At 56.1% G+C, this 20488-nt stretch overlaps 2 protein-coding genes across 2 annotated transcripts; both read right to left on the bottom strand.

The window, feature by feature from the left end:
* Positions 1–337: 337 nt before the first annotated feature.
* HOXC10 (homeobox C10) lies at positions 338–4773 on the bottom strand. Its single transcript, XM_038752910.1, has 2 exons — positions 3959–4773; positions 338–616 (listed from the first exon to the last, which is right to left on the bottom strand). Exons 1-2 carry the CDS (start codon positions 4722–4724, stop codon positions 339–341), a joined length of 1044 nt encoding a protein of 347 aa, XP_038608838.1. The 5' UTR covers positions 4725–4773; the 3' UTR covers position 338.
* Positions 4774–16597: 11824 nt separating this feature from the next.
* HOXC11 (homeobox C11) lies at positions 16598–18867 on the bottom strand. The gene is made up of 2 exons (XM_038753236.1): positions 18150–18867; positions 16598–16830 (listed from the first exon to the last, which is right to left on the bottom strand). Exons 1-2 carry the CDS (start codon positions 18865–18867, stop codon positions 16598–16600), a joined length of 951 nt encoding a protein of 316 aa, XP_038609164.1.
* Between the last annotated feature and the right edge of the window lie 1621 nt (positions 18868–20488).

Raw genomic sequence — 20488 nt, 5'->3', positions numbered from 1 at the left:
GACCCATATTGTGCTGCATCTGAATAACTTAAACTCGCTTTTCCTCCTCAAATCATACAGAGGGCTGGGGAAAGGGAGGCGACCCTCTCCTCCCGGGAAGACGGAACCTCTGGATCTCGGAATTCCCATGCTTATATAGAGAGGCGCCCTCGCCGCACGAGCCGAAGCCCCCTCCCCCCTCCCGCCCCATCCCCCAATGAGAGTCAGAAGGCCTTTCCTGTCCGCACCCACTTTCGCCGGGGAGCCCGCACCGATTTGGGGGGAATCGCGGAGAGAAGGAGGGAGGGGGCTGGGAGGGGGAGGATTAGGGGGCGGGGCGGGGCCAGGGGCCGGGGCGCTCAGGTGAAACTGAAATTGGAGGTCAGTTCGCGAATCCGGTTCTCCCGGTTCATTTTCTTCAGTTTCATCCTTCGGTTCTGAAACCAGATTTTGACTTGTCTGTCCGTCAGGTTAATACTCTTGCTAATCTCCAGGCGGCGCTCTCGCGTCAGATACATATTGAACAGAAATTCCTTCTCCAGTTCCAGTGTCTGGTGCTTGGTGTAAGGACATCTTTTCTTTCTTCCGCTCTTTGCTGTCAGCCAGTTCCCTGTAGTATTTTCTGCCTTTATGTCCTCTGTTAAAAATAGCAGAGTTGGATAAGTGTTCCGAGGGGCTGAGACCTTTCCAGCTCCTAACAAGGCGCCTCGGGCCGGGGGTTGGGGACACAAGATGGGGCGGGGGCCGGGAGGGACGAAGACGGGAATGGGGGTGCACCTCCAACCCCCGGCAGAGAGAAGCCTCTGTCTCCATCTCTGACTCTATTCTCTTCCTCCTCTTCCTCTTCCTCCTAGTCATTTTTCTCTTTTTTCTCTTCCTCCTTCCCTCTCTCCCCTTCCTCCTTCCCTTTCTCCTCTTCCTCCTCCTTCTCCTCCTTCTTCCCCTCCTCCCCCTCCTTTTCCTTTTCCTTTTTCTCCTCCTCTTTCTCCTTTGATCATTTGAGAGGGAGAGGCAGGAAACAACTGTTGATTTCCAAAAAATAATTCGTTCCCGATTTTACAAAAATTCCTCTGGTTGCTTCCAGAGTGTAACCTGAGTATTTCTCCGCCTCCAGCTCCCTTCTCTGATCTTCAAAATCTCCCCGCCCCCCACACCCCACACACCCTGCTGGCCCGGTCCTATTTACACTCGAACTTTCCAGAACCTACGACTCCCCCCATCCCGCCCCTCTCGGGGCCCAGCTTTCGGTCTGCGGCGACGGTAGCCGCTCACAAAATCGACTCCGATTTCAAGCTCTCGCGCTCCGGCCCGAAAATCTGGAACCAGGGATCGGGGGAGTCTTTTACGGAGGGGATGGTAAACTAGTTGTTGGAGGAGGAGGGCTGGGTCGGGTAATATCAGCTTTCACCTTCCCAACCTCAAACCCATCTCCAAACAGACCAGTCTCTTGACTGACTGCGTTTCCCTGACCCGAATTATTCTCGTCTCCTCGCTCTGGGCATCGCGCTATAGCAAAGGCCAGGAAGCTATCCCAGCAGAGTGGTCTGCCCCACTCCATATCTTTACTAGGGTAAAAATGTCCTAACCTCCTCTCTCCCGCCCCCGCAAACCGCCACATCCATCCGCCGCCACCACCCACGACCCCACCTTTCTCAGGACCCAATCCCCGCCGATATGGGCCCGTTTTTCCTGAATCTCCCCCAGGGGAAAATTCGAGGGGGGTTGAATGAGAAGTGGGGTGTAAGGTGGAATGAGAGAAGTGGCATTTCGAGGTGACTTTACTCACTCATCCCCGCGCCCCCGCCCCCTCCTCCCCACGCCCCGGGCATAGGATATACGGCTCTTACCTTCTCTTCCCAGATTGACCAGGCAAAAACAACGAAAACTTGAGATCTGCTTTGGGGGAAACCCGGGCGACCATCTCCCTCCCCGCCCCCTCTCAGGAAACGGGGTGAGGACCCCATTTGCGGCCGAGTGTTCCTCGTTCTTTTTTTTACCCCTTTTCCGGGGGAGCCGGCCATGGGGAAGGAGAGAGCGGGGAAAATCCGAACTCTACTCCCTCCTTCCTTTCTTCTCTCCCCTCGGCCCTTTCTCAGGACATAAAAACCCATTCGCCGACCACCCCCTCCCATCGAAAGAGACTCGCTGGGACGCTCTTTCTCTTGCTTTAGTGCGGTGTTGAGAAGAGGGGGCGGCCAGGGGCAAGGGAGACATGGGGAGAGACTTAGGGTTCTCTTGTCTTCGCGCTGGAAGATTCGCTTTCACGCAGTCCCCACGGAGACCTGATCTGAGGTCATGGGTATATACCCTCCCTTCCTTGGGCATGAGAGGACGGGGAGCTCAGGTAGGGTGTCTTTACACGGGGCTCAGGGGGGAGCTTTATGCACGCACGACACCGGAGCGCCTCGAGATCCTTAACTCTGGTAGGGTGAGGCAGTGACCTTTTGGTATTTTGAATAGCTTTTCCTCGGCCCTGAACCAAACCTGAGAGGGTGTGTGTGCACGCTACTATGTGTTTATCTGGGTATATGTCCTGTGCACGTGCATGCGTGTGTGCGTGTGTGTGTGTGTGTGTGTGTGTGTAGGGGTGTGCAGGAAGGAGTGCGTGATGACGTGAGGGTGTGAGGCCGTGTGGATTTTAGGTTTGCTTGTGTTCGTGTGCAGTGAGAAGTGGATGCATCTGTGCTTGTGTGCGTACGTGTGTGTGAATTTGTAGAGAGGAGTGTGTATACAAGGAAGAAGGGATGCGTGCGTGTGTGTGAATTTGTAGAGAGGAGTGTGTATACAAGGAAGAGGGTACGTGTGCGTATGTGCAGGGAGGAGTGTATGTGTGTGTGTGTGTGTGTGTGAGTTTCTAGGGAACTGTGAGTGTGTCTGGGTAAAAGTGGGTGCGTGTGAGGAAGTGTGCATCCAGATTACGTGTATTCACCTTTCCTACACATACGAAGGCTAGTCTCCGCCGTCCGCTCCTCGCGACTGGTATTTCATCTGCTTTATAGCCCCGTGATCCCGCCTCATGTACAGCTACCGGTTCACCGAGGGCTCCGGCAGCGGGTTTATACCATCCGCCTGGATATTCTCGATACCTTTCGCTCCAACTCTCCAGAGAAATTCATGTCCAAACGTCCCCTCCCAGACCCCCCTATCTCCCCCCGACACACACCTCCGCATTTCTTCCTTGCGAGACCGAGGGTTACGAACCGGTCTTGCGAGCAGCGGGAAACGGAGGTGGTCTGGAAATCTCCTTGCCACGAAAACCCTGGTTCGCCCCGAGACCCGAGCCCCATCCGAGAAGGGGAAAACTTGGCCCTTTCCCCTACCCGAACGCGGGAGACCCGACTCGTAGCCAAAAGCCAACAGAGAAACTAGCACACGCATATCTCCAAGCCGGGAGGAGCCACCCGGCCACAACGCCGCGCCCAGTCCATCCCGAATCCGGGGCCTCCCCTTCGAGACCAAACGGCGTTTTTCTCGCAAGAACTTTTAATGAGGAGCCGGCGGCCCCCACGCCCCCTGCGCCCCGCCATTTTAGACCACCTCCAACTCACTGGCCTCGGGCACAAATGAAAGACAGGACCTTCTCCACCAAACAACCGAAACCTTCAGCCCAAACCGACAAACGCACAAAAGGCTAGCGGGCCCGAACCGTACTGCGGAAATCCGAAAGAATCCGAATCGAAAGAGACCCATCAGGACGTCTGCTCGGCCTTCGCCCGGGTTCCGGCGATAATAATAATAATAGTATCGAGAATAATAATAATTGTAATAATAATGATAAAAAGAATAATTCGACTAACAACCCTAATCACCCTTCATCATCCACAGACCTTTGACTCCGCTTCTCTATTTTGGCGCCGATTTTCTGCCCCTCGTTCCTCCAAGGTTACAGAAGACCAAGTTCTCAGTTCTCACCCCCAGGACTCTTCTCCCCTCCCAGCGCCCCCCCCACCCCACCCCCGCCCTTCCCGTCTACGCTTACCTTTCCCTTCCGTGTCCGAATTATCCGTGCTCGTGTCGGTCGCTTTGCTCTGCTCCCTCTCGCTCTCCGAGGGGCTGATTTTGGGGGCGGCCGGGGTCTTTTCCGTTTTGATTTCGTTCGGGCTAGGGGCCTGGCTGGCTGCCCTTGGGGTCTCCGCGTAGCCCGCCTTGCTCCCCAGCCGGGGCGGCGACTCCAGGTGCTCGGGCCGAGCGGCCGGGTTCGGCCTGGCTTCGAAACTCGCCCTGGATTCGAAGTCACCAGGGGCCGGGTGGCAGGTCGGAGCCTTGTCCAGAGCGGAGTAGCTCTGGCCGGTCCGATAGTAACTGGGCACCGGCACCTCGTGCTCCCCAAGAGAGGGCTCGGCCAGGGGGCTGGGGTAGAGGGCGGGTTCGGGGCCCCCCTTGCCCCGCTTCTCGCCGCCGTACATGCAACACACATTCTCCTCCTTGACACTGGTCGGGAAGGAGCAGGAGGACAGAGGGCCGCCAACAGGTTGCTCCAGGCGGTAGGCGCTCTTGGGATCCCCCCAGGAGTCCAACTGCGAGAGGTAGGACGGGTAGGGGTTGAGCGGCAGGCTGGGGCTGTGTCCCTCGTCCCTCTTGGACAGAGACGGGAGGTTACTACAATGCCTCATGACCCCGCAGTTGAAGTCGCCGCCGGGCTGCACGTACATCTCCTGGCTGGAGGAGAAGCCGTCTCCTCTGCAGGCGCCGGCGAGGGGGTCCATCAGATAGGCGCTGCTCGTTCCCCCACTGGTGCATGTCATTTTCTGAGCGGAGGGTTTTTGGTTTTTGTTTTTTTTTTTGAAAGGAGGGATGCTAGAGTCCCAGCACTGACATCTTTTTTTCCCCCCCTTCTCTCTCTCTCTCTTTAAGGGGGGGAGGAAAATATCAGCTCCATAATTATCCGAGCACTCGCTCCCCACCATGTGACGGCCAGACCAATGGGGTTTGAAAATGGACTTGGTGATTCAGACGGCCGTGACGTCACCGGGGTCAAGTTGTCGGCAGAGGGAGGCCCGAACGTGGAGCAACAGCGCCACCTAGCAGCAGCCGCCGTGTAAGGGCGCCAGAGGCCTTCACGTTGAACAAAGGAAGGCGACGGGGGAGGGGGGGGGGCGGTGTTGGAGGCTTGGGAGGGGAGAGGGGGACGTGGGGAAAGGCGGCGGGGTGGGGGGAGACAAGTACAGGGGAACCGGAGTTTGTTTACCAATGAAACAGCGTGGAATTGGGAGAGAGGGGAAAAAGAAAGAGGCAGAGAGAGAGAGAGAGAGGGAGAGACCCACACGGAAATAAAAAGCAAAGTCAAATTCAAATTAAAAGGTCAAGAAAAATTCCAGGTACTTTTCTCCTTCCTTACCCCAGTTTCCTTTCTCCCTTTCCTTCCTTCTGTGTGTTGAGTGGGTGTAAGGGGGGGTGGGTGGGTTTTGAGCACCTCAAATCCCCAAATAGACGAACTCCGAACGGCTGGGAAGTTTGTTTTGTTTTTTTAAAAAAATTCCCCCTCACTCCTCTATCGGCCTCTGCCCAGGGGACCTGTGGATCTCGAGGAACCGAGGTTAACGGCATTTGGGGCTGAAAAGTTCCCATTTGCATTTGGGATTCGGTTAGAAGAGAAGGGAGAGGCGGGAGGGAGGCAGAAAGCATCTGGGGAAAGGGAGACCTCATTCGGCTTTGATCCTTCGGAAACAAGAATTCGGAAATGTCCGTCCTACGAGTGAATTTGTTTATGGGGAAAGGGTGGATTGTGATTTCCTATCAGTAGTCTTTAGAACTTCTAGTCGGTTCGGGTCGACTACCCCGTGTTTGTCGCCTGGCTCGTTCTCGAAGCTCGAGACCTCCTCGAAGAAAGAAATATCACGGAAAGCGAGAGAAAGAGTGAAAATAAATTAACTCCGTGGACAGAGCGGTTTGGGTGAAACAGAAATGCCGGTGAAGTCTCAAAGGATGCGGAGAGATAACCAGGAAATTTAAATTCCGAGTTATTAGAGAGAGCGAACGTGCGCCAGGGAAGGCGACGAGCCCGGGCCGGGGCAGTGGGTGACGGAGGGTGGGTCGCGCCCTCAGACCCGTTTTCTGTCTCTGTTCCCCTCCATCCAAATCCCTTCTCCCGACGCGAGCTAAACTATTGCTCTTTTCCCTTTGAATTTCCCAGGAACGGGGACCGGAGGGCCAACTGGTTGGGCGGGTCCGACCGCATATCTCTTGGCCGGTTCACTGGGTTTCCTTGGTCGCCGACCTCGACGGAGCATTTCCGAAACCGTTTGGCAATGAACCGAAATTTCGGGATTAGGAGATGCGATCTGGACTGTGGCCGGTTTCCTTGTATGAAGGCCTGCGGGGCGCGGGACAGCGAGGAAGGAAACAAGAGGGATTTGATTGATGGGGAAAAAAAGTAGAGAGATCACCTAGCCGCCGGCGAAGCGAACCGCGAACCGGAGAGGCGCAAACACATTGAATTTTCCCATTTCTGGGGCCAAAAAGCGGTGGGGGGTGGTGGTGGGGATATGCGAGCCGGGAGTCCAGTGGGATAATAGTTCGTGATTAAGTCTGGAAGAGTCCCTCCCTTCTCTTTCCCCTCCACCCCTAATTTGGGGTATTTCCAATACCGGATGTTTTCTCCAGTCGCTGCCTGCTACCTGCCTGAGTCCGGGACCCCCGGCAACCCGCTTTCGGCCCCGACTCCTTGGACAAGGTTAAAGCCAGTCTAGGCCTCAGAGGTTCCTTCTCCCCGGCTAAAGCGCTATCAGCCATTTGCTCGCTCTCCCAGACGACCCCCACCCCCCTTTCCGAAAGCTATCTGGGACTTTATGACCGGTCTGTTTGTATTATCTGCATAACCTTCTCCCTCCAGTTTGACCGAAACTGCTTCCTTTTACGACGACCCAACGAAAATTCCCCCATCATATTTACCAGCCGGGGATAAAAATTTAGTATGGGAACCGATATTTTCTCGTTTATAGGGCGATGAAATTAAAGTCCAAAGCAATTGAGAATTATATTGCTCCCCCCCGCCCCCTTCTCCTGGTTAGTGAGCGAGCTTTTCCTCCCGTCTGTCTTTCCAGTCAGTCCCTAGACCCCTTTTGAGAGGAGAAGCGAGTATCTAACCGTCTCCCCAGCCATTTCCGGCGTCTAGGCCTGGGTCTGGAAATTGGCGCCCTGCTCCTGGCCGGGTCTGTCTTTCCCGATCTCATAAACTGTCTAAAATCCGCCTGAAATCCTTCTAAACCCCCGGCCCGCTGCGGAGATGCCGATGTATGGGGCCGTGTGTGTGTGTGTGTGTGTGTGTGTGTGTGTGTGTGTGTGTGTGTGTGTGTGTGTGTATGTGTGCCTGTATGTGTTTGGGTGTTGGGGGAGGAGATCAAAGACGGGAGAGAGGAGATCCAGAGGAACCCTAGACATAATTAACATGAGCCCCGAGACCCCCGTCCTTCAGTCGAGCCCCCCATCCTCTCGCACCTCTCCCCGCCAAATGAAGAGATCGACCAGGGAGAGACACGCCATGAGCCCCTTAATTCTCAGAAAAACCCGGGCCGAATGCGGCGGAGCGGATGGAGGGGAGCGGGCCGCACAGCCCCCCGCCCTCGCGCCGGAGGAAGTGTATTTAAAGTTGCAATCATTAGGGGTATGATAAACACGGCCCATTAGTGGGAGAAGAAATCAAATTCATCAGCGTAAGTAGGACCCCCGACGGAACAAACATTCGCCTCCAATTAGCCGGGAGAAAAGCGGACTGGTGCAATTGGAGACTCGCGGGGCGAGGGGTGAGGGGTAGATTAAACCTTGGTCGGGCTGGGCCCCGCCGGGGGCAGTTCTAGAGGGGCGTGAGGGGTCCGGAGAGGCCCCGAAACGGGGCTCCGAGGGTGAGGGGGGAGCGGGGGCGTGGTGGTTGGCTCTGCTCGGTTTTCGCCCCCGGGGGCTCTGTGGCAGGGAATTACCCGATCTCTGCTGGGAACTCTGGCACCTCGCACCTCGTTCCTCGGCCTCGTCCATGGTCAACCCGGCCCGGCCACCTATTGTCTCCAGTCTGGCGGGCTTCGCTGGCGCCCGCAGACTCCGGGCTGTAGCCGGAAGAGGCCCCGGCCTCTCTCCCTCCCAAGAAAGGAGCCGTGGGGTGGGGACGCACGCCGGAAATTTCCCACCAGGGGTGGAAGCGATGGGTCGAACCCCCCCACCCCCACCCCCAGCTCTCAAATCGGGCCAGAGAAGATCTTTCCAGAGTCCTCTGCCCGTCACCCTGGTCCAGTCTTCTCCCGGCCTGTCACCTTGGCTTTCGTTCCGGCCAGGCCGTTCCGGTTTCTGCCCCCCTTTCGGACTCTGGTTCTTCCCGGAAAAACTGGAGTCGGTTGGGAGGGGGGTTGGTGATTCTACTTTTCTACCCCCACATCGCTCCTTTCCCTTCCTCTCCGGCTGTGCGCCCCTTCCCCAGGGCAGAGGCGGAGAGGCTTGGCGGAGGGGAAGTTTGGGCGGACTACGGAAAGGGGTTGGGATCCCCAGATGTCTCCCCCGAGTTCCCGGAAAATGAGATATCCGTGCCCCCCCCCCCCCCCCCCAGCAACGGGGGAGACTCTGGGCTCCCAGATCCCCAGCATTAGGGACTCGGAGGCAGAAGGACGGGAAATCTAGGGAGGGGGGAAAGAGAAGTATTTTTGAACAAGTTTCTAAGAAAATCACCTCCTACCCTCGGCCTCTACTCCTGCCCCCAAAGCCCCAAGTTTGCGAATAACTATCCCCATTCTGAACATCGGCTAAGCACCCTTCCCTTTCCAGGCTACGGTTTTCCAAATGGATACCCGATCTCGTTTATAAACCCAGAGGGGGCACAGTTAAGGAGGATTCCGAAGAGGATTTCTGTGAGGTGTGTGTCCGCATGTGTTCCTTTGTGTGTTTGTGCATGCGTGTGTTTTTGTTCATGCATGTGGGCACATTCTTACATGTGTGTGTATGTGTGTGTGTACAAATCGCTTCCAGTGAAAGGACCCGAGACAACGACCCAGGAACATTCCGAGGAGATTTTGCTCCGAACTGGAAACGAAAGACAAATCTAACTTCTCCCTCTCGAAATGAAAGTGAAATTGCTCTTTCTCTCTGGTCAAACGTCGTCGTCTGTGACCCAGACCGTAGGCGCTGCAGCAGCATAAAACGAACTGCTCAGACACAGAAAAGGAGATTTCAAGTGGGCTGTTTCTCTCGAAGAAGAGAATGACTGCATTTGTGTGTATGTGCGTGTGCATGTGTGTGCTAGTGTGTGTACATGTGTGTGTTGGTTGTGTGAGTGTGTGTGTGTATGTGTGAATCTATATGGGTGCCTAGGTAGATGATCTCGTGAGGACAGTATTACACTATTGCGATATAAAATATATATCTCATGGATGGAGGGAAGCTTACCTCTCTCTAACACACCCTCCGCCTACACAATTCGAGGAAAATACACAATTGCCCATGGATCCTCCGCGTACGCGGCAAATATTTGCTAGACAGCCGAGTACCCAACGAACTTCCCGGCTTTCAGTATCCGAAGACACTCTCGTGTCTTCTAGAAAACACAACCCGTCCACCTGGAAGGAAACGCAATTCTCCCGCCATGTCCGGCCTGAATATTAGGCAGCTTCCCTCGGGTTCGCATGCGAATTCATCGCGGGGACCCGGTGAAACTGTAGCTCGGGCCATCGGTGTACCCTTCAGGCAACCCATGCCAGGCACCTCGAGCTTCTGCCCCAGAAAGAAATCTCAGGGAAACGACAAGGCACACGACTCCGCGCCTGCCCTCCCCCATGCATTCCCCCCTTACACACACCCGTAACCCCTGCTCCCCGGAGTCTGGGGAAAGGAGTAGGAAACAAACCGTTTTCTTTTGCTCCAGTTTGACTTGGGGGTCGCCCTAAGCCCTGATCGGGAAGAGTAGGCCTGGAATTCTGAATCCATTGGATGGTAGGGCCGGGCCGAACCGAGGATGAGCGGGCTGGGAGCAGAACGCGCGGGGAAAGGGGCTGGAGTGGGGCCTAGCCAGGGAAGAACGGGATGGGTGAGTAAGGGCCGGTTGGAGGCCAAATCGGGAAGGCAACGTGGAAGTCTGGACGACATTTCATGTCTTCCCTACCTCCAAGGACCGTCCCCCCCCAGGCCCTGCACCTCGCCACATACATCGGGCGCTTCGGGCTCTTTGCTGGACCAAGCCGCTTCATTTGTCTGCTTGTCTTTCTCTAATGGCCCTCCCCTTCCTCTCATGGCGGCCAAGAAAGTGGATTTTTTTTTCTTTTTAACATAAACCTTCCTACAAGGGTCTCTCCCCCCGACGCGCCCCGCCACCAAGAAAGAGGCGGGGAGGGGGCGGACGAGCTTCAAGATGGGTTAGGGAGAGGTGAAAGGAGGGTGGAAAAAGGGCTCCTGATCGGGTCGAAAAGGCGCCATTTGTGGAGGGGAAAATCCGGTAATCTGGGAGGGTTTGCTTCTTCATCGCCTGCCGCCCTTCCAACCCCCCTCTCCAGAAAGGCCAAGATTCCAGACCAGAATAAGGGAGGGGCAAGGATAATAAGAAGGGAAGCGGGACTGAGAGGAATTCGAGTGATTTCGCAGCTCCCCCTTTCCTTCCCCATTATGTGCCCCAGAGGTCTGGAGCCCGGAAAGGCCGCCGGCGTGGGGCGAAGGAGCCCGTTCGGAGCCCTCCAAGCGCGGAGTCTTGAGAAGGAATCCTGGAGCCCTCCAGAGCAGCCGGCTCGGTCTGTTCGCGAAGCTACTCCAGGCTGAGCCTCCGACTCGGTCCAGAGACCGGATCGACCCTCCGCCTCCGTCCCTGCCTCTCGATTCAAAGCCATTGTTGAGGGTCAGGGGAAATCAGTCTGTTTAGATCGGACCTCCCCAAATGAGCCCCGAGCGCCTGGACCTGTCTGTCCTACTGGACTGATCCAGCTCGTGGGTATCCGATTCGAGTGTTTCCCAGCCCGAGAAGCACACGCGCGTGTTTGCGTGAGTGTGTATAGCCGTCCTTCCATCCGAAACTGTGATGTGTGTCCGACCCTGGGTCGGAGACTGCGTCTGTATGTTTTTGACCGAATCCGTGTGTGTGAGTCCTAATCTGGTACGGCGTCTGGTCCAGACTGCGTGTGAATATGTTTGTGTGGTGGTATTGGTGGGGGAAAGGATGTTCGGGTTTGTGAGAGTGTGTGCAGCATATTTTTTTCATTCTCTGTGTGTGTATACGTGTGTCCAAGTCTGAAACTTCCTCTGGTTCGATCTGTAGATTCCCCGAACTGAGAGTGTCTGAGTCCTTCCTGTGTTCGTGAGAGTGCGTGAGTGTGTGTGTGTGTGTGTGTGTGTGTGTGTGTGTGTGTCCAAATCCATGACTGTGTCTGAGTCCATGGGTCCGGAAAAGATTGTAGCAGTGCCTTCCGGGCGGGAAGATGATGTGGGGGAAGTGTAAGCCGTGTGTTTGATGCTCCCGTTGGCTGCTTCCACCCCCAGGACCCCCATCATCCCACTCAAACCCGGGAGGGCGTGGTGGTGGCCATTCGAGCCTCAAGCCCAACAGACATTCCGTCGGACACCCCAACCTCGAGCTGATAAAATCTACATCTCAACAAAGTTAATTTGGGGGAGCGGAAACCCCGGCCCCCTCCCTCGCTTTCCAGGGCTCCCATCCAGGGTTCTAACTCGAGGGCATTAAAAAGAAACTTGTAAAACTTTTATGCCAAAACAGAGTTATAAAAACAGCCCAGGCGCTGCGCTTTCAAAAGGTTTACACGAACAATAAACAGAGGTTGTCGCGTGTGAGAAAGCGGCAGGGAGATCTCAGAGAGGGTGGGGGGCTTCGCCTCGATCTGGGGACTCCCCCCATCAACCACACACATACGCCCGCCCCCGCCCCGAGCAGGTCGCGGAAAGAAGAGAATTGGCTTTTGGGTTCTGTCGGGGGTGGGGCGGGGGGAAATGGGTGGATTAGAGGTGCCGGCCTTGACTTGCCTTGAAGTTCAAAGACACCAAATTTCTATGTTCCCCCCCGCCCCCGCGCCGCTCCAACCCACTCGAGAAACTCCTGTCTCTGGGGCGGTTCTTCTGCGTCGGCGGGGGAAGAGATGGAGGACGCGTTCGTACTGCTCTGAAGAGGAGGGGTGTTTGGCGTCTATACAGCGCTCTCAACACGCTTTTTTTCCCGGGGACCGGCCCCTTCCACGCCCCCCCCCCCCCCTTCTTCCTGCTCTGCAAAAATCTCAACGTGCTGGAGGTTCGTGTACCCTTTGACCCGCCACATGGAGTTGGATGGGGGGCAGGAGCGGGGTAGAACCAGGCCGATTGGCCTGGTGGCCTCAGCTCTTCGCTAAAGTTGCAGACATGGCCTCCCCCCCCCCGCCCCCGCTTTTCCTTTGCTCCCCCCACATCTTCCCCCCCCTCCCTGAGCAGCCCCCTCAGAAGGTAGGAAGGGGAGGGGTCTCCCGCCCAACCACCCCATTCCGTCCCCTAGATCCCACGTGAACTATAAACTTGGGTTTTACTGCCGCTCGCATTCCTCTTCAACACCGGGAACTTTGAACTAGGCCTCGGGTTTATCTGGGGCGGGGGGAGGCGGTTGGGGGGCGGCAGGGAAAGGCAGAAGAAAAAGGGGTAGGGGGGAGGGAGAGGATGGAGAGTTGTTTACTGTTTACTGCGGAAGCGCGGCTCAGGCTATGGACGTGGGGGTGGGGGAACCGGGCCCGAGGCCGGGGCGCTTTATAGCCGCGTCTAGACGCACCGCTTTGTTCGGGGGAGCCGCCGCCGCCCTCGCCACCGAGCCTGCCCCCCGCGCGCGGAGCGGCCCATTGTGTCCAGGTCGGAGCTCCAGCCCGGGGAGGGGAGCGGGAGGGTCCGGGGAGGGGCGGGGACACCCACGTTTCCAGAGACATTGGCCTGGGGGGCGGCGAGACGGGGGGACGGGGGGACGGAGGGAGGGGGCCCGCCTCTCTCTTCGGGGTGAGGAGGGGAGCAGGGGAGGACCTCGGGGGTTGGGAGCGGGGAAGAGAATTCGAGTGGATTTCCGAGCCCACTCGAACTCCGGGATGGGGGTCGGAATTGGGGCTGAAAGTGAGAAAGGGGTCGCAGTCTCTCCCCGATTTTCATTTCCTAATTCAAGGGGGTAGCGCACCCCGAAGAAGAGTCTCGGGCTTTACAACTCCCCACATGGACCGCGAACTCGGTAGGGGCTGCGAAAAGGAGCCTTGACCTGCACTAGAAGCCGTCTGTCCCTCTACGCACACTCACACGCACTTACACACACACACACACACACACACACACGCATACACAAGCGCGTGCGCCTGCGCACACACACATACACATATGCCCACTCGCGTGTGCACGCATGGGTGGGTAAAGACACAAATACGCTAATCTGTGCCACAGTGGATCCACAAGAGGACGGGAAATGTTGTCATATCTGCGCGGACTCACGAGTCGCACCCAAGTAAAAGATGTGGCCATTTATCCACCCGCAGACCAGACATCCACATATATAAATTATCTATGTGGGTACACACACATCCACAAACAGATGCGGACACACACGTGAATTATGCCTTTATATATTGTATGTATATTTACATATCCACAGTCCCAAGCATGTGCTTGCATTATATATGAGCGTTTATACAAACACACATACACATTCAGACACCCATATACAATATAAATCACGTGTATGTGTGTATTTACAAATACATCCAAACACCGACATATAAATAATATGTATATATGTACACACGGAGAATCCATACATTCACAAATGTAAATCAACATACCTAGCTACACGTAAACCTGTAGCCAGACACGCTCCTGTTCATTTTATTTGTACGTACACATTTATATATGTATATACACACACGTGTGTGTGTGTGCATTTGTGTGTGTTGAATCTCAGATACAGACCCAGGCATACAAATGAATTATATGCTAATATTCATATTTACAGAAACACTCAGACACACATCTAATTTACAAATACATCCGCATTTACAAACATATACACATAGGCATACACCTAATTTATAAATGTACCTATATTTACAAACATACACTTACAAGCACACTCTTTTAATTTATAAACGCACCCACATTTACAAACACATATTCACCCATTCACACACACACACACACTCCTAATTTATCAACGCCCATTTACACACACACATTCCAAATTTATAAACTCACCTAAATTTACACATTCCCCAGACACACACCTAATTCATAAATGCACTAGCACTAAAAAGACATACACGCACACACAGACCCATACAGACGCACTCAATTTATAAAAGCAACTACATCTACAAACACATACCGTTATGCCCGCAGTCATCCCACTCATTTCCTCCAAGCATGTTTGAGCTCAGAGATCAGCCCTGGGTCCACATGCTGTCTGAATCTAGATTGTTCCTAGTGAGTCTGAGTGTACAAACACACTCTCTCTCTCTCTCTCTCTCACACGCACACACACACACACACACACACGTACACACTATGCCGAATCGATATGTACATTTTTGGGCCAAGCTGGAATCCCCGGGACAAAGCCACAAAATAAACCAGATAGAAGCGAGTGAGGCCCGTAAATGTGCATGTGTGCACACATACACACTACATATATATGCATATCTTTATACACCCCTCATTCATATGCATATCTATGTATGCACACTGCATATATATACACATATGTACACTGTGCTCTCCCCTTGGTGTCCCAGCTGCATAGCTTGCATACCAAAAGAGAAGCATATCCATATGCACAGGAACTATATTTACCACTTCTCCTCCCCGCCATACCCGAATAGACATTTCATACGTGTAGAGACGACCCTGGCCCCCACCAGCCGCCCCAGAACAAGGCGCCCCGCGCGCCATCTCGGCTTTCCTCTCCTTCCCGGGCCATACTGAGGAGCGTAAATGCGAACTGGGCACGAACAAAGGGAGAAACGATACCCCGCGCCCTGGTCTCCTCCCCAAACCTGGGTGCAGCGACCCCGAATCTGACCGGCAATGTGAATGGGATCCTAGCCTTCTCTCCCTTCCGCCACGGTCCAGGCGGGTCCGGCGGGACACTCACCGGACACAGATGGTGGGAGAACACCCGGCCCCCCGCCTCCGCCCCAGCCCCCCTCCCTTGCCCCCACGTCGGCCCCCTCCCCCGCCTCTCCGAAGCAGCGCTGGGCGCTCCAGCTGAGAGTTAAAGAAACAGGCAGCGGCGGCCTCTCTAGGCCCAAAACTGTTGCGTTTGCCAAGGCCCAGAGTCTTGGGCATCCCCCCCACAAAAGAGTGAGTTCAGAGCAACAAGAACAAAGGTGAGAATACTATAGTCTCTGCCTGCAAAAATTACTGCAGGGTTTCCGGATCCGAGAACTGGGAGGGCGCACTGGGAGCCAAGGCGTCCGAAGCAGAAAAATTCCCTATAAAATTTGCAACCAGTGAGAGTAGCAATCACCCCCACCCCGAGGAGAGACGGTGCTGCCCACCAGGCCGGCGAGAGGGAGGGAGGGGCCCAGGCGACCCTCACCCCCTCCAGGTTCTTTCCCGAGCCCCACAACTCTTGAGCGAGACAAATGGTCAATAAAAGCTCAAATGAAGTAGCGATATCGAACCAAGAGAAATATCTTTATTTTCCACGGAAATGCACAGAAACACCCCCACATACACACACTCCCCCGCCGCCCCCAACCGAGAGGGGGGATGGCATTCGCACAACCACACCCACACAGTCACTCTCCAGACCACTCATACACACTGACACACACGCTCACATGAACTGGCGAACACACAGACGACCAGCATAAATCCACACAAGCTGAGCACACATTCGCGCTGTTACACATAGTCACCCATTTTCACACACATACTCAAGCGACCCTCTCCCCAACCTCCTCCCGGGGAGGTGTTTGCAGGCCGAATCCGGATGCAGATTTATAAAACCTTCCGGAAAGTCTCCTCGGATTGACCCCCCCCCCTTCCCGCCCCCCACCCCTAAACATCACACTTTAAACAACAATGGAAAGGGTCCGAACGACATTAACTGCACAGAGATTTGGGGAGCGAGGCGTAAGGAGGGGGGCGGTGTGCGATCTGGTTGCCCCGGTGGCGGGCCTTCCCCGTCCCTGGTAGGGCCACTAGCCTGAACCGGGACCGGACTGCTCCCGAGACGCTAAATTCAAGGAAAAGGAACTTCGTTCAACATTGGCGAGGGCGCGGGGAAGAAGGGTCATGAGGAGTCGGGGCCCAGGGGGAGAGGAATGACTCCGAAACTCATAACTCGGGGGGTTATTTCGGAGAGCAGGGAAATTTTCCACGAGGAAATTAACCCAACTCTTCAGATTCCCAAGCAGCAGTGTCGGTCGTCCAATGCGGTTTTCCAACCGCAGTTTGTCGCCCCACCTCAGCCAAAGTCCCGAAGAAACGCTGATCTGGGAAGGGGTCTGGAGAAGAGATGGGGTGGGGAGGGGGCCCCCCACATCGCACCCCCACTGTAATACTGTCTTCTGCGCTGCTCCCTCCCTCCATACCAAAAGGGGCAGACGAATTCGGGAAGGAAAATAATTAATAATAATAATAATAATAATAATATTAAAATAAAATAAAATAATCTCACCCAGCCCCCCCCCCCCCCACTTCCCCTCCCCGAGGTCTACAGTAAAGGGTTTCCCGAGAAGTACTGGAGACGGTCTCTGCTGAGTTTTTTCTCTTTCATCCTTCTGTTCTGAAACCAAATTTTCACTTGTCGGTCTGTCAGGTTTAGCATCCTGGACAGTTGCAGTCTCTTCTCTTTGTTGATGTAGACGTTGAAGAAAAATTCACGCTCCAGTTCCCGGATCTGAAACTTGGAGTAAGGACAGCGTTTCTTCCGAGCGCGGGGGGCGTCTGGAGGAAGATGGGGAAGCGGGCGGGCACGAGATGGGGGAGAGAGAGAGACAGATCAGACCCTGGTGTGTCCAGAACTCTGCCGAAGACCCTCCCATCTCCCGACCCCGCCAGCGGCTCCCTCTGCCCGTTCTGCTGGGTCAGAAGCCGGGTGGACGAACACCCGGGCGTTCAGACCAGCCCGGCGGGCGGACACACACAACAGTCCTTCGGTCGCCGGGTCACAGGGACGGGCAGGGGCAGAGACGTGGGCGGGGAACGGAGGAGGAGAGCACAGCCAGAGTAAATGAGGCGGCGGGTGGTGTCTGCCCCCAGACGGAAAACTCCTCCAGCCCAAGACGCCGGTCCGCTCCCCGAGCTCTGCCCGATGCTCTCTGCAGCCGTTTCCGATTATTCCAGCGCGCCAGCCCCGTGACAAAGGAAACCGGGAAAAACTCGAGACCTCAAAACCGTGCGCGAAGCCCGTGGGGGAGAGACCGCCTCCCCGGAGCCGGGAGGGTGTAGGGTAGCGAGCCCCGGCCGACCCGGGGTGGGTGAATTGGGCATTTTGCAGGAGGGACGGTGGAGGCCCTGAGCTCCGAGAGGAAAGTGAAAACTAAACTGAAATCAAGAGTCCTTTGGCGTCGGCCTCCAGGGCAAATACAGGCCCCCAACCGCAACCCGGCCTCCCGGGGTGGGGGTGGGGGCGTCCTGCTTCCCCCCACCGGCCCCCAGCTACTAATATCTCTAAGGGGAACCCAGGTGCACCTTCAAAACAGACCGACACACACAGAACCAAGGACAGACAGAAAGCCCCTCCCGCTCCTCCTATGCGCGGTTCCGCTCAGCCGCCTCTCCCCACCCCACCGCCCCCATCTCTTTCCCCCCTCCCCTTTTTCCCCTCTCCACCCCTTCCCCCCTTCCCGCCCCTCCACAGCCCGGTTCCTCTACCCCTTTGAAGCACTCCTCTAAGTTCACGATCAAAGTTAATATCGCCCGCGCTGGTGGCGTTTTCCTGAATTTCCCAGACCGGGGAGTGGAGGGGGGCGGTTGGGGTAGGGAGGAAGATGACTGGAGAGGACTGGGGGCGTGGAGGGGAGCGGGAGGGGGGCATCCCGGTCCCATTTCCAAAGAAACTCTTTTCTTCGTCCCCCCCCCCCATCGTAAAAAGTCCCCTCTTGGCGAGAGAGCGCTTTGTGGGTTCTAATAAAATCCCCCGAATGCTTATAAAACTCCACATAAACCGTCCAGCTCCTTCCCCGCGCCCGCCCCGAGCCCCCTCCCCTCGACCACCTCCCCCTCGACCCAGACCCCCCGTTTACAAGCTCCGCTCTACCTACTGGCGGTATTTCCTTTCCCGGCCTCCTTGCTGGCGGCAGAAAGCGACGAGCCGGTGGAACTAGGGTCCGTGTGTAACTCCTCATTCTCGGGCTCCAAGCCCGACTCCGGCCGGGACGCCAGGGTTCCCGGCGGAGACTCTCCGTCGGCGGCCTTCGCCTCGGCCTTGGGGCCGCCCCCGCCGCCGGCCGGAGCGGGGGGATCCGTCGACCCGTCGCCCCCGCAGAAGGCGGGGTCGAAGAAGCGGTCGAAAGCCTGCGGGAGGACGCTGTTCTTGCCCACGGCCGGGTAGAAGCCGGACGGCGGGGCCGGGGCGTTGACGGCCGGGTGGTGCGGGAGTGAGTGTGGATGCCCCGCGTACGAGGCGGCTTCGTTCTTCAGCAGCAGCTCGGTCACGGCGGCCGGGGGCAGGCAGTCTCGGCCGACCAGCTCCTCGGGGCCGTAGCAGGACGAGTAGCCCCCGCGAGAGGGCCACTTGCCCGTCGCTTCGAGGCCGTAAGAGACGTCCCGGACGGGTGGCACCTGGGAGGAGTAGGGGTACGTCAGCTGCCGGGACGGCCCCTGGGGCAGAAAGGAAGATACCGGGGCGAAGTCGGGGACGTAGTAGGTGCAGCTGGGCAGATAGAGGTTAGAGCCGCAGCTCGCCCGCTCGCCGAACTCGGCGCCTCGCTCCTTGCGCGCGGGCGAGCAAAAGTTCCCCAGGCCCACCGAGTTGAACATCTTCTTCCTGGTCCGGCGGGCGACAGACCGAGGTTTGGGACCCGGGCGGGCTGGCGAGGGGGGAAATTTGGGGCAGGCGAGATGACGCGAGGGCCGCCTAACTCCTTCTCCCTGGAGCACGTGATCACCAAGTAGCTACTCTGCCGTCTGTCGGGGCGAAGCGCTCCGGAGACGCGTAGGGGGGTAGGGGTGCGCCGCCGTGGAGGTAAGACCCGGAAGGTTCAAGCTATTGGTTTGCCAGCCCCGCAGATACATTATGAAAATCAATTGCAGATTCGCATTCGTTTCAGCTCATATCTTTCTCCCTCCCTCCTTTTTTCTGTCTCTCTTATTCTCTCTCCTCTTTCTGTCTCCCTCTCTCTCTCTCCCACTCTCTTCCTCTCACCCCCTCTTTTTTACTTCCAAGGAGTGACCTGAAGGGGAGGGGTAGAAGAAAGAGGAGGGGAGGGGGGAGGGGGCTAGGGAGGGAGGGAGAGTGGGTTTTTAATCGCAGTTTTTTTTAATCCCTGCTGCTTTACTTTTGTTTTCCAGAGGGGAGACAAGGCTAGTTTTGAATTCTGCCCTTATCATTTTTTCACCTTTCGCCCCCTTACTCCCTCCAGGCTAAGGAGACGACACCCAGGGGCAGAGCCAACCCACGGCGGGGAGGGAGGGCGGGGAGGCGGGTGGGTCGCTTCTCGGCCCAGAGATTTGCCTATTGCTCTCTCTGCCTCATTACACTCCGGGTCGTTTCAGGAGAGAGGGAGGACGAGTCGAATTGCGAGGCTCCGTGGGATCTTGCAATACATTTATTTTTCGAGGGGGAGGGGGAACGGAGGGAGGGCGCGGGGAGGGGGTTCGCTCCTGGAGAGAAAGCGGTTTCTGGAGCGACAGAGGCGCCGGAGTTTGTCCCGAAGAGATGGCTTCTCTGACTTTGGGATCTCGAATTAGTCACCGCCAGGAACTCGAGCCAGCGACTCCCGCCGGTCCCCACGCAGTCTGGGAAAACCTCTTTTTAATGTCGTGTTAAATATTTAGTGCCGGAGAGTGGCTCGCTGAATATTTCATATTGGCTTTATTGTCAATCAATGCGCAGAGAGCTGTCGGGTTGCGAATTAAAACCCCCCAAAAACAAACGAGGAAAAATTCTGATTAAACTCATCTGTCTTCTTTTCTCGCCTCCTCACTTCCCCTGTCTAGCCGAGCCCACCCCCGGGCCCCGAACCCTAATTTCGGCCTGTCACCCTCTTGCCCCCAAATAGAGCTCAGGAGGCCGGAGCACTCCTGAGAAGGGGATTTTTTTTGGGATATTTTGGTGGGATTTATTCCGTCTATGTTTTCCTAAGGATCGCCCGGCCAAAAATATTCCCCCAGCCTTCTGAGGAAACTCCGGAAGATATAATGGAGCGGGTACCGGTTGCACGGGGTTGCACGGTTGGACGGGGCCAGCGCACCCATGGCTATGGGGAGAAAATGTAGCCTCAGTGCAGAAGCTGGGTCAACCATACGCCCCCTGAACTCCACTTCTAGATATGCAGAGGCGTCCAACAGAATCAGGGCGTTTTCTGTCCCCATCCCGATTCTTCTCTTCCTCCCCTCCAATTGACTGTCCCGAGTTTTAGCTCTCAGGACGTATTTCATT

This window comes from Tachyglossus aculeatus, chromosome 10 (assembly GCF_015852505.1).
Source record: "Tachyglossus aculeatus isolate mTacAcu1 chromosome 10, mTacAcu1.pri, whole genome shotgun sequence".
Lineage (NCBI taxonomy): Eukaryota > Metazoa > Chordata > Mammalia > Monotremata > Tachyglossidae > Tachyglossus > Tachyglossus aculeatus.
The sequence above is the reverse complement of the archived record's forward strand: the minus strand, read 5'-3'. Positions and strand labels throughout refer to the sequence as shown.